Source organism: Caloenas nicobarica, chromosome 25, assembly GCF_036013445.1.
Source record: "Caloenas nicobarica isolate bCalNic1 chromosome 25, bCalNic1.hap1, whole genome shotgun sequence".
In the NCBI taxonomy this organism is placed as follows: Eukaryota; Metazoa; Chordata; class Aves; order Columbiformes; family Columbidae; genus Caloenas; species Caloenas nicobarica.
Genome location: NC_088269.1, coordinates 2,378,341 through 2,389,742, shown reverse-complemented (window position 1 = coordinate 2,389,742; position 11,402 = coordinate 2,378,341). Strand labels below are relative to the sequence as shown.

Here is an 11,402-nt window from a genome sequence, read left to right as displayed (position 1 = left end):
ATGGTTCCCGTTGCTCCTTCGACCTGCACCAGCATCAGCTCTGCAGTCAAGATGAAACTCACTGTGAGTATGCGGCTTTTCTTCCTTATAAACTACAACTTTGATTCAAAACCATTGCCTTTCTCTCTCTGAAGTGTCTTTAGCACAGTGTCTCTACCAAAAAGAATTCTCTGGGGAGAGTTTTCTCCTCTAGGGAGAGCAACTCACACCCCATTAAGCTAATCAGACGAGGAGGTAAGGCTTTTGTTAAAGGTTTAACTACACATTATTCGATCTACAGGAAGCCTAATCCATGTCCATTTTTGTCCACGCTTTTGCACAGCTGGAGCGAGGAAAAAGGAAAAAGGCCCTCGGATTCTCCTGACGAGCTTTGTCAGCCAGAGCTGCAGTTACACTCTTGGTTTTGCTTTTCCTTTCAGATTGTGACCACCGTCCTGCTCGGACTCTTGCTGACTCCAGCCCTCGCTCAATACGTGAGTACAGGGACCAGCTCACACACACGTTGCTGCTGTTTCTCTGGGCTCTGCTGCTGGAGCTTTCCTTGCTTCTGTCCCATGCCTTGGGCACAGAGAAATCTGAAACTGCTTTCATGCGTAAACCCCTAAAACCTCCAGATGACCGTTGTAAGAAACAAAAATTATTCATTGAATCTATTAAAAGAATTCTTACGGCTACTCCAGAATGTCACAGCCTTAATTCTTTGTCATTTTGACAATACTCTGCTCACCAGAGGGGCTCCCTGTGAACCCACATTTCTTCTATTACAACTGCGATTTTCTAAAGCTCTGAGGAGAGAACTGACCAATTTGCAAGTCTAAAGTGTTGTTTAATTTTGTGTTCTAGTTTCAGAACCAGCAAGTCACCAGGGAAATCAGGGTTAATGGTGGTGTCCAACTCCTGAACATCAACAGGGAGCAGCGTGTGGTCATTATCGAGCAAAGGAGCGAATTTGGGACATGGAAAACCATTTGGAACTTCAACACGGTGAGCGGCAAGGAGCGAGCTTGTTCAGAAAATATACAGGGAGACTAGTTCTGCTAAAGCCAACTAAAATACAGGACTTGTTTCTTTAGTCTTAACATTTTGAGTCCAAGTTTGAGGGTAAAAACTATCTGCATTTGCTACTTTTTTGCATACAATTTTAATTCCAACCTTAAATATCGAAAAGCTGAATTCCTAGTTGTCAATAACTTTATTTTCCAGGGCTTTATTGCAACTGAAGTGATGCCAGAGGGAACTTGCTTCATTTCCACAATGAACAGAAACCTGCTGCCCAGATTTGAGATATTCCCCTCAGTGGTTCAGGGCTTCCAGGTAAGACCAAAAAGGAGTTGTTACTTGGAAAGTTGTACAGCAATAAGTCAAAGTAAACTGGTGTCAGAGACTTTGCAATTCTCAACAGCTTTTAAACCAACCATTTAGAACACAACATTTACATTAAAAGAATTCGGGACCTCTGAAAAGTAAGAAAACCCTGTTTCAGATGCTTGCAGTGGGGGCTTCTCATGTTTTCGCAATGTTGTAGATCACTTACATTATTTTTATCATGTTTTAAAAGATTATTTGCATTGACTGCTTTTTAACACTGTTTTATGGCTAGAGAGTTTAGATTTTTGGCATGGTGCTCTTCATAATCTCCCTTTGCTCCAGCTGAGGAAGAACAACTAACCCAGTAATGAGGGGTCCCAACTCAGATTTCAAGCTTTGAAACCTTTTTGAAAAGAACTCAGCACCACAGTAGCATGAGTTCAGCCCACAGAATTAGCACAGACCTTGTAAAAATTATCTCAGCGTTCAGCATACTAAGCTTTTGTAGACACTGGCTTCTCCTGAAGTGTGGGAGCCGAGTCCTTATAAAACTCCGGGCTTTGAAGGGCGAGAAGGCCTGCTGGGGAAGGAAGTGGGGAGAGTTCCATCAGTACAGGCTGAGCAAAACCATTCCCCTCGCACCGCCGTTCCAGGCTGGTTTGTCCTGAGGTGCGTCTCTGTGTCCGGGAAGCTCATCTCAACTCCTTGCTCACCAGCAAGAGGGCAGCACATTGCAATGGGATTTCAGGAACCCTGGGGTAAAATACACTCCTGAGGAGAACATCAAAACACCGAGACATTGTTCCAGACACAGGAACATGCACAACAATAAGTGGACCAAGACACTGATCTTGCTGAATTCTCTTCTTTGATGTTCAGGGTCTGAAGGGTCAAATACAACCCACACAGCAGATCACATTCGTCCTCGGCCAGACACTTGTCCCTGACCTCAGGATTTACGGACCTGCCATCTTCAACATGTGCAGAGAGGTCACATCCGTAGTGGCTACTCCAGTTGCCGGTGAGTACAAGCAAATGAATTATCTCTGCAACTAACCACTATAAATCACCGGTCTTTCTGTGGATGCTATAATCATACTTTGATCACTTGCAAGAGAATTTATGCTAATGTGGGGGGGAAAAAAAGTATTATTTAAAAGTACATGTAAAGGAACTAAGTTTTACTCAGAGGAGTTAACCTTGAAGCAGAAGCAAAGTACTCAGAGCCTTACTGCAAGCTGATGGTCTGCAAACCCTGTCGTGAAAAAAAAGCTCTACAGATCAGGTGCAGGCTGTTGCACTTGGACGCAGCAGCATTTCCACCCCCTTGCTGCTCACTTTGCTTTCGTCATTGCTTTGGTACTTGAGAAGGCTCATTTTGATTAAAACACGAGTGCAATATGCCAGGTATTAAGGGCTGCCAAAGAGCGCACAGATCACTTAACACCTTATCTCACAGTATTTGTTTTTGTTTTTCTTGTTTGTAAAGAACTCCCAGCCGTCTACAACGAGGGAGCCTGCACTACGCTTAATGTCCTGAATCTTGTGCAGCTGAACTACTGCCGTCCCAACATCAAGGTCTGAAAATCTCATCTTTCTGGAACCACGTACGGATGCCCGATCGCTGTTGCACAAAGCCAACCCCGATGCTGTTCTTCCCTGACATCTCCTCTGCCAAGCGTTCCCTTCCTGACGATTCTAATGCTGAAACAGGTCAATTGTTGACCACAGCTTTCAATAAAGCACCTTAGCATGGATTAAATCTGGCTACTTTCTCATTACTGTACCCTTCATCATCTAGGAGCACATCCAGAAACATAGTTGGATTGTATCTACCCCTTTTGAGCCCTTCAAAAGCTCTTTCAAAAGCCTGATCTTGACACAGGGCAACAACCATAGAGGTGGGAGAGCGTCAGAGTGTGGCCATCACAAATCAGCCACGGTCCTAGACTAGAATCAATAATTCAGACAGTAAGAAGCCAATGCCAAGGATCTGAAAGCAGAGCGGTTTAGAGGGAATTAAAGGACAATTTTTAAAAAACAGTAGGGTCATTAAATTCTAAAGCTTTAGTAAGGCAAGGTCCCTGTAGCCCAAAACCTTAACATCAAGATTATTTCCTCTGCTCTAACAAAAATGGCAGGATGCCCTGGGTTACCCTGTGAATACAAATCTCTCTCTCAGAACACCAGCCATGCAACGTCCCGCAGCTTCTGTTCCCCTCTCACCCATCCCCAGAGGTTTATTGTGCAGCAGTTGGAGAGGAGACAGAGTTCACTTCGGCCCATCTCAGGCCAAAGCAGCTGCATTGCCTGCATTAGCACACACCAGTCCCTGCAGAGGAGACAGACAGGAGTTTATTGATGCTCATCTCCTTCCTTTTGTTGTTTCCCAAGTTCATTGAATCCCTTTACACACCATCAGCTCTCCTTTTGCTCAGGCTGAGGCTAAATATGACAGAAAGAGGCAAGAATCAAAGCTGAGGAGGGATTTTCACTTTGTTGATAGTCATTAGACACTATCCTAACAGAACCTTTCAGTTCCCGTCATGCCCAGCTCTGTCTTGTCATGGGCATTTCTCTAGGTAATTCCCTTTCCAGCAGAGACTGGAAAGAAACCTTTTAGCAGTAGTATGTGTGGTTTAATGCCAAAGTACATGAGTGAAAGAAAAGGAAAGGGCACCTACTTAACAAACCAATGAAACTTCTCACAGCAACAAATATACACCTGTGATGCTGATGGGATTTCTTTTTCAATCCTGCAGGATTATGTGAAATGTAGTCAGTAAAGCTGCATCGTTCACTCTGTGCAGCTCTGCTCCCTCCTGCTGGCCACATGTGCATGTACTTGTGCCTTAAACCAGGGAAACCCAACTGCAGGAGATCTGAATATTCATTTAACCAAACAGCGCTTCATCAGAGCTGTTTGCAGGTTCCCGGCTCAAAGTTAGATGTATGTTTCTAGGCAATCACTGTTACTGAACAGACTGCAAAGGAAAAGACTGAGTTTGCGTCTTGGGAGTCACACGGGCCTGAGAATCCCGAGACCTGTGCTGAGGCTTGGACTTGGTCATTAGAGCAAGATTATTTCTGCGGTAATCGGAGGGTATGAGGGAAACAATGATTTGGGGAGGATAGCATACTTTTAATAGCCATCGCATTTTTTGCAACACAGTGTTTGTGGGTCCCTTGTATGGACAATCATAGAGGTGGTGACTGAGGTTCTGTAGTGGAAGTGCTTTTCTTCTGCTTTTGGAACCCAAATGGCCATCCAAGAGTCATAGAATAATGAATCTGGAAATATTAGTTTGCCTCAGCAGGCCAAGCCTCTCTTACCCAGCGGTGCTGTGTGACCGCTGTGTCACTTGTCACCTCTGTCACTGAGCGCAAGGACAGTGTAAAAATGAGGTGCTTTTGAAATCTCCCCCAGTCTCTGCTGATCTGCAAAATCTGTCTCATGTGCACCCTGAAAATACACATGGAGACAGGACGAGCAGATCTCAGGAAGGTCTGGTCCTGCAGGCTGGACATCCCCAGCCCCGCATCACCAGCCGATACGATCGCAAAATGTCCTGATGTCACAGAGCGTTTCCAGGACGATCCCCGGCTGTCTCCAGGGTCCCCTGGCCGCTGCCACCACAACCTCTCTTGCCAGATCTCTGGCTGCCCTCACTGGTGACCTCTCTTGCCAGATCTCTGGCTGCCCTCACTGGTGACCTCTCTTGCCACATCTCTGGCTGCCCTCACTGGTGACCTCTCTTGTCACATCTCTGGCTGCCCTCACTGCTCGCCACGGTCTGTGCCGCAGAGACGAGGCAGACGCAGACATTGTCATCCTCAACCCTTTCGACTGCCGCGGCTGAGACAGGTGAAGTCCTGAGACCCCTCCTTCCCTGCCATAGTCCAGCAGCAGCCACGAGCTCTATTGCGCCCAATGGGATTTGCATCCCCAGGCCTTCAACAAGAAATCCAGGGCGGGGGAATCCACAACTGTGCTGGGCAAAGGGTCTCGACATCCCCATCATAAAATCTGGCCTTTTATCAAGAGCTTTGGTGTTGTCTGGTGAGACAGGACTCGCATGGTACAGGACCAAGGTGTCACCAATGGGTGACCGAGATCGTTTAAAGAACCACTGTCAAAGATATTAGCCAAAGTGGTTTTAATACGATGTCGGGAAAGTGCGACTTAACAAAGGTCCATGGCAAGGTTCACTACTACTGTACAGCACAATCATTTGAACAGTGATTGAGAACTACTAAGGCACAAACCAAAGTACCAAGACACAATTCTGCTTTTTCCTCAGGCTTTTGAAGCATCTCCCAACATGGACGGAGCTTTCGTGGGGACTTGGAGACCTCACCGCCCACGGGGCCTCATCACGGCCCAGTTCACCAGCCCTGGACCCAAATACTCGGTCCAGGGGACAACGGGTAACACAAGGATCAGAGTGGTGTGTGGCACGTTCAGCACACCTGTGCTAAAATCAGCTACAAACCCATTTCCCTTTTCTCCCTAGGTTACATCAACCACAATCCCACCAAAGTCAAAGCCCCTGCGTACACATGCAGAGGGGCAAAAGCTCCTGCAGAAGGCGGCTGCTCCCCAGGCCCTCGCTATTACGTGGAGCCCTCCATGACCAGGACTGGGAAGTATGTGGCTCCAGCCTACGCCATCACTGGACGTCCCAGTATAAAGACAGACATCACACCTGGACCAAGTGAGTAACATTCCTCCAGCTGTTTGTTCAGACAAGACAAGGACATTTTCACGTTTCCCTGCTAGAATGGCATAAAAGACAGATGGGTACCAAAGGCTCAGCTCACCTTTTCAATGTGCTGTCATTGTTTTCCGGCACTTGGCACCTCTGCAGTTCTTAGGGAGAGCAGATCTTGGTGAAATTGCCTCCTTGGCTTGAGAAAAATGCCAGAACTTCATCGCTTTTTTGCTGTTGTCCTCTACCATAGGTGATTACAGCCCGGAGAAGTCCAACCGGCACGTCTTTAAGTGCCCGCCTGAGCCGTCCATGGGCTTCCGGAACAGGGGCGTGAAAACCGACCTTGGTCCAGGTAAGTGACTGCGGGGAGATGGAAACCCTTGCAGCTGGGGTGGCCTCTAGTGACAATCTGCTGCTCAGCTTTTCAACCAGAGTGAGTTGGGAAAGGGGACAGACATCCCTCCTGCCACGCTGAGCAGGCTTTGCAGGGTGCCTGTCTCTGCGCCAAAGGTTTCTTCCCTTCCCGTTCCTCTCACAGGTCCCGGCACCTACACCTTGCCCAGGGTGCTGGGCCCCAACACGGCACACACGTCTGCCAGCCCGTGCTACTCCATGAAGAGCAGGAGTCAGCGGGATCGCTACGATGCTGATCTCGCCAAGGTGAGAGTCACATCCAGGGGCCGCAGACACACAGAGAAAAATTGCTGCCCATGCCTCCACCAACTTGCAAGAGAAGGGCTGTGGGGTCCCCAAATCCTTTGCCCAGCTCGCTGAACTGGTGCATCCCGTGCAGGGAACGGGGAAGAACAAACACCGGCCATTTTCACCCAGCAGCTCCCCTGACTCTCTTACAGACCCCAGGTCCAGCGGCGCTCCCAAAGATCGACCTGGACGTTTTCAAAACCAGAGCTCCCGGGTACTCCATGGGAAGCCGAACTCAGCTCCGAGACAAGACGGTCAAACCAGGGCCAGCGGACTACCGCACGGGAAGGGTAAGGCAGCCACCTTCTGCTCCTGCGCGGCTTTGCCAAAGCATCTCCCCTTCCGCTGGGGCTGCCTTGAGCTGCACAGTGTGCTGCTGCAGTGACAAGTTGCAGGACAGCCCTCCTGTCCCTTCCCTTGTCCTCAGCCCAGCAGAGGGAAGGCAAGGAACACTGCTTTTCCCTTCCGCTGTCTCAGCCAGTAAATGTTATGGGCTCATGCACTGCGAGCACTTCAGGAGGTCACTCCTCAGAAGGGACAAGCAGACACAGGTCCCTGCCTTCCTAATGCTGGGAAGACGAATTTGGAGGGGAGGTGAATCCAGCAAAGTCTGGCTGGAGCTCGACGTCCTCTGGACTCAGCCCCAGCTCAGCTCACCTCAGCTTTTCACACCAGCCGTGATGAGCTTTTCAGTCTGTTTGCTGCTGAAAACTAGATTTTTCTTTTACTGTCTGCAAACACAAACTCAATGGATGTCTTCTACCTCCTGCTAAACTGTTTTTCTCTTTTGTTCACATACGTCCCCCAAATGAGAAGGAAATGACAACAAATAGCAGCCTCAGGACATCTCGAGTGCTCTGCTAAATACTTGAGGTTTCCAACAAGCGTGCCACAGCAACAGGTGCAGTGAGCTGGAGGCTGCAAGGCACACATACAGCGGTGTGCGATGAGGAGCGGCCAGTGCACATCGGCACCCTTGTTCTGGCAGACGGCCGTCGCTGGGGACAAGTCTGCTGGGTCAGGACGCTGAACTCCGCTGCACCCACAGCCAGCCCTGACCAAAAGGAGACAGAGAGAGATGCAGAGCGGCTGTCCAGAAACGGCACTGGGCTCAGGGGGACGGGCAGGGCAACGGGCACCCAGACAAGCAATGACAAGTGCCCATGGTCACCTTTTTCTCCTTTACCCCTTCCAGGTGGAGCTGATCAAGCCCCAGGCACCTGCAGCCACGTTTGGACTGCGCCATTCTGTGTACACCACTCCCCTGATCCTCGATGTTTGAGATGTGTTGAATAAAACAATGTGTTCCTCAGAGATGTTTTTTCTTTACCTTGAGACATGAGGAGGAGGCTTCTGTGGGCGAGGAAGAGCTGCTTGCTCTGTTTTACCCTACAAGCAGCAAAATAGATACAGTAGATACAATCCACACAGAGTGACTGGAGCTGAACGCTGCACCGTGAAAGTAGCTGGGTCCTTCCCTGCACGCCCTCAGCAGAGAGCAGAGCATCCTGGAGACAGCTCAAGAAAAATAATCACTAATTCCTATTTGAAAAGGCAAAACCAGTGATACAGCAAGGATTTCTCCTGGGTGATAAGGGATATTTTGATAGGCACGTTTGCAATGATGTGTCTTGGAGGCTCAATTACATAATTATGACTTTGGACAGTAACACTTTGATTTTGGTCACTAATCCTATGTCCTTGTAGGACATTCTTTGACCAGAGACACATTTCATGTGTCAGACAAGGGCTGCCCAAAGCACTTTTGCTCTGAACCAGCTTGTAAAAGGCTGCAAGTTTGCAAGCATTAGAGCCTTCTCTTGAGATACGTGAGGGGAGACGCAGACAAGTGTCTGCAGGGGAAATTGGCAATTTGAACATTGAAGGCTTTGTTCCAGCCCCAGCAAACGTCAAGTGCTAGCAAACCCTGTGCAAACCGTGCACAGGCACGACCTGGAAACAGAGGCATGACCTGGAAACACACACACGGCCTGGAAACACGGGCACAACCTGGCAGCACAGGCAGCAGGAGTCCGAGACAGCTCCAGTTCGTCTCCTCTGCCAGTGTCCAGGTGCAAACTCAAGACGTTTGAGAAGAACATCCGCTGCCTTAGGCACCCCTGCGGTAGAAACACCTGACCTGAGGTTCACACGCCTATGCCTCCCATGTTTCAATCTCCTGAGCTTAATAGGAAATATTTAAATATTTTTACACATATGTTTAAGATGTAGAGGAATGCAGATGATCAGGGAAAAAGAAGAATTACAAACTGGAAAAAGATCCCTGCAAGTTGCCTTTGCAAAGAAAACACAAAGGCCAGTCAAGCCTGGATGAACTCACTCATGTCCCTGGGAACCTCATCTACTTCTGTCCAACCCCTCCAGGGATGGTGACTCCACCACAGCCCTGGGCAGCCTGTTCCAATGCCCGACAGCACTTTGGGGAAACCGCAACCTCCCCTGGTGCAACTTGAGGCCATTTCCTCTCATCCTGGCACTTATTCCTTGTGAAAAGTGACGAATTCATCGGATATTACCAGCTGACTTCTCTATTCAGCTTGCACAAAAATTTCTTTTCTGAGAAGCAGGGATGAAGTGGATCTATACCATGACACTGATCTATACCACATTATGCTGCCATGCTTGCTAAGGCCTTTGGGTCATTGGAGCCAGTATTGTCTGACTTAAGTCCCCACCTACCAACACAAGGAAAGAGCATTTCTAAGGATGCCAGAGCAATGAAGACATTTGTGTACAATGGCACATTCCACTCTATGGCTTGAACATGAACTAAGGAGCATCAATTCCTATAAGTTTTACTCCATTTGAAATATGGCATCTCTAAATTTCCATGATGCTGAAACGAGGCGTGAAGAAAGGAAAACTCATGACTACTGTAAAACCCATGTAATAAAATTGCCCAGATTTAAAATCACAGACATATTCCAAATATCTCAACTTGACCATTGCGCTCGCAGGCTCTTGTCCTGCTGGGGGACTTGAACCACCCCAACATCTGCACAGCGAGCTGCAGGAATCCAGGAGCATCCTGGAGTGCAGGGAGGAGAATTTCTTAGACCAGGGAACAGCCTTGGGGGATGAAAATTTGGACGTGAGTCAGCAATGTGAGCTCGCAGCTCAGAGGGACCATGGTATCCTGAGCTGCGCCTTGGGCTGTGAGGTCACAGAGCCATGCTGTGTCACACCCTGGTGTGTAGTGCTGTGCACAGACACCGCTCTGGCAGTGCTGGCAGCGGCACCAGTGGCGGCAGCAGCATTTGCAGCAGCAGCATTTGCAGCAGCAGCAGCAGTATTTGCAGCGGTGGCAGCAACTGCCAAAGCAGCAGCAGCAGCATTTGCAGCAGCAGTGGCAGTAGCCAAAGCAGCAGCACCATTTGCAGCAGCAACATTTGCAGCAGCAGCAGCAGCGCCAGGATTTGCAGTAGCAGCTGCAGTGGTCGCAGCAGCAGCAGTTATTTGCAGCAGCTGCAGCAGTATTTGTGGCAGAGCTAGTGGCAGTGCCACAATGCAGGCATGGGGGGCCATAACCCCCTTCCTCCTCTTTATCCTCCTCCTTGTGGCCCTGCAAGCCCAGGGGGTCGGGGCTGCGCCGTGTGGAGAATGGGCGACCGGTAGGCGGGCGGGGGGGAGGGGGCACCCAGCCCAGAAATTTCCAGTAAGAAATCGCAGAGGATCCGTGTGTTTGTCCATCCAGCCCTTGAGGGGTGTTGCACGCAGCCTGGAAACGGTATTTTGAGAGCTGCCAGGTGCCAGCAAACAGGTCACCCCGGCCCCTCTGCAGCTTTGGAAACCTCCACCCACATCTGGGTCCCACATCACTACCTGATCCCCTCTCCAGTCACCACAGGTCACTGAGAAAGAAGCAGATGACGAGATCTAACGGAATGTGCTTGATTACAGATGTACCTATAGCTGATGGCCACACAACTCCTCAGCCAGCTCTCGTCCAGAAGCATCAAGGCGATCCCTCAGGTCTGTTGCTTGAATGAGTCAGCATTTAGGGTTTAGTATTCTGAAGATGTCCATTGAAATATTTCCTGGGAGCTTCTCTGTTGTGTCTGTCTGCAGACATGGCAACACGCAATGGATATCCGGGATACCAGCTGGCTTCCAGGGCTGACACTCGGGGCAGTCTAATGGGTACGTCGTGGCTTTTCGCTTCCTTTGGGAGCTGCCAGCTCAAAGCTATTCAGTGATGACAGTATCACAGTGTATCATGGAAACTTCTCGCGGCTGTTGAGTTGCAGGTGTGAGCACAGGGAGGGCTTTTCCAGCTCCTCAGGTGGGTCCCGTGCCGCAGCTCACCTGGCATCGCAAGGGTGAGTGCTCAGCCTTGGCTGACTTCACAGCCTAAGCACTCGTTTTCAGTATTGTATTTCTGAAAAAATTTAAATGTATACTTTCCATTAAGGTCCTCAAAGAACAAAGCCTAAGGCAGAAAGACGAAAATCTGCCCGGCATCCATCAGTCCTCAACCATATTCTGAAGGAACTGGACGAAGTAGAGCATGGTGGGTATACATTGCCCTACAGCAGAAGACGTGGGAAGTGGAAGTTTAGATACATGTGCTTCTCAGAAGGGCGTTTTCCCCGACTGAACCGGCACCCTCAAATGCTCTGGCTTTGTTTCTGAGTGTTATCAATGTATTTTGAGAAATGT

The 11,402-nt window shown here is 49.1% G+C and overlaps 2 protein-coding genes across 2 annotated transcripts; both read left to right on the top strand.

The window, feature by feature from the left end:
* On the top strand, nucleotides 1–2,892 carry LOC135998600 (gastrokine-1-like). The gene is made up of 6 exons (XM_065651843.1): nucleotides 1–63; nucleotides 420–473; nucleotides 844–984; nucleotides 1,204–1,314; nucleotides 2,188–2,329; nucleotides 2,798–2,892. Exons 1-6 carry the CDS (start codon nucleotides 1–3, stop codon nucleotides 2,890–2,892), a joined length of 606 nt encoding a protein of 201 aa, XP_065507915.1.
* A 2,738-nt stretch (nucleotides 2,893–5,630) lies between these two features.
* LOC135998564 (ciliary microtubule associated protein 1A-like) lies at nucleotides 5,631–8,004 on the top strand. Its single transcript, XM_065651799.1, has 6 exons — nucleotides 5,631–5,736; nucleotides 5,823–6,023; nucleotides 6,271–6,372; nucleotides 6,559–6,680; nucleotides 6,875–7,012; nucleotides 7,918–8,004. Exons 1-6 carry the CDS (start codon nucleotides 5,631–5,633, stop codon nucleotides 8,002–8,004), a joined length of 756 nt encoding a protein of 251 aa, XP_065507871.1.
* Nucleotides 8,005–11,402: the final 3,398 nt, after the last annotated feature.

Excerpts from the sequence above, each read along its gene's own strand:
- LOC135998564 (XM_065651799.1), top strand. The coding sequence starts at position 5,631 with ATGGACGGAGCTTTCGTGGGGACTTGGAGACCTCACCGCCCACGGGGC. Across the intron at positions 6,373-6,558 it reads GAAAACCGACCTTGGTCCAG|GTCCCGGCACCTACACCTTG; the intron begins GTAAGTGACTGC and ends TTCCTCTCACAG. Across the intron at positions 7,013-7,917 it reads CGGACTACCGCACGGGAAGG|GTGGAGCTGATCAAGCCCCA; the intron begins GTAAGGCAGCCA and ends TACCCCTTCCAG.
- LOC135998600 (XM_065651843.1), top strand. The coding sequence starts at position 1 with ATGGTTCCCGTTGCTCCTTCGACCTGCACCAGCATCAGCTCTGCAGTC. Across the intron at positions 64-419 it reads CAGTCAAGATGAAACTCACT|ATTGTGACCACCGTCCTGCT; the intron begins GTGAGTATGCGG and ends TTTTCCTTTCAG. Across the intron at positions 1,315-2,187 it reads CAGTGGTTCAGGGCTTCCAG|GGTCTGAAGGGTCAAATACA; the intron begins GTAAGACCAAAA and ends TTTGATGTTCAG.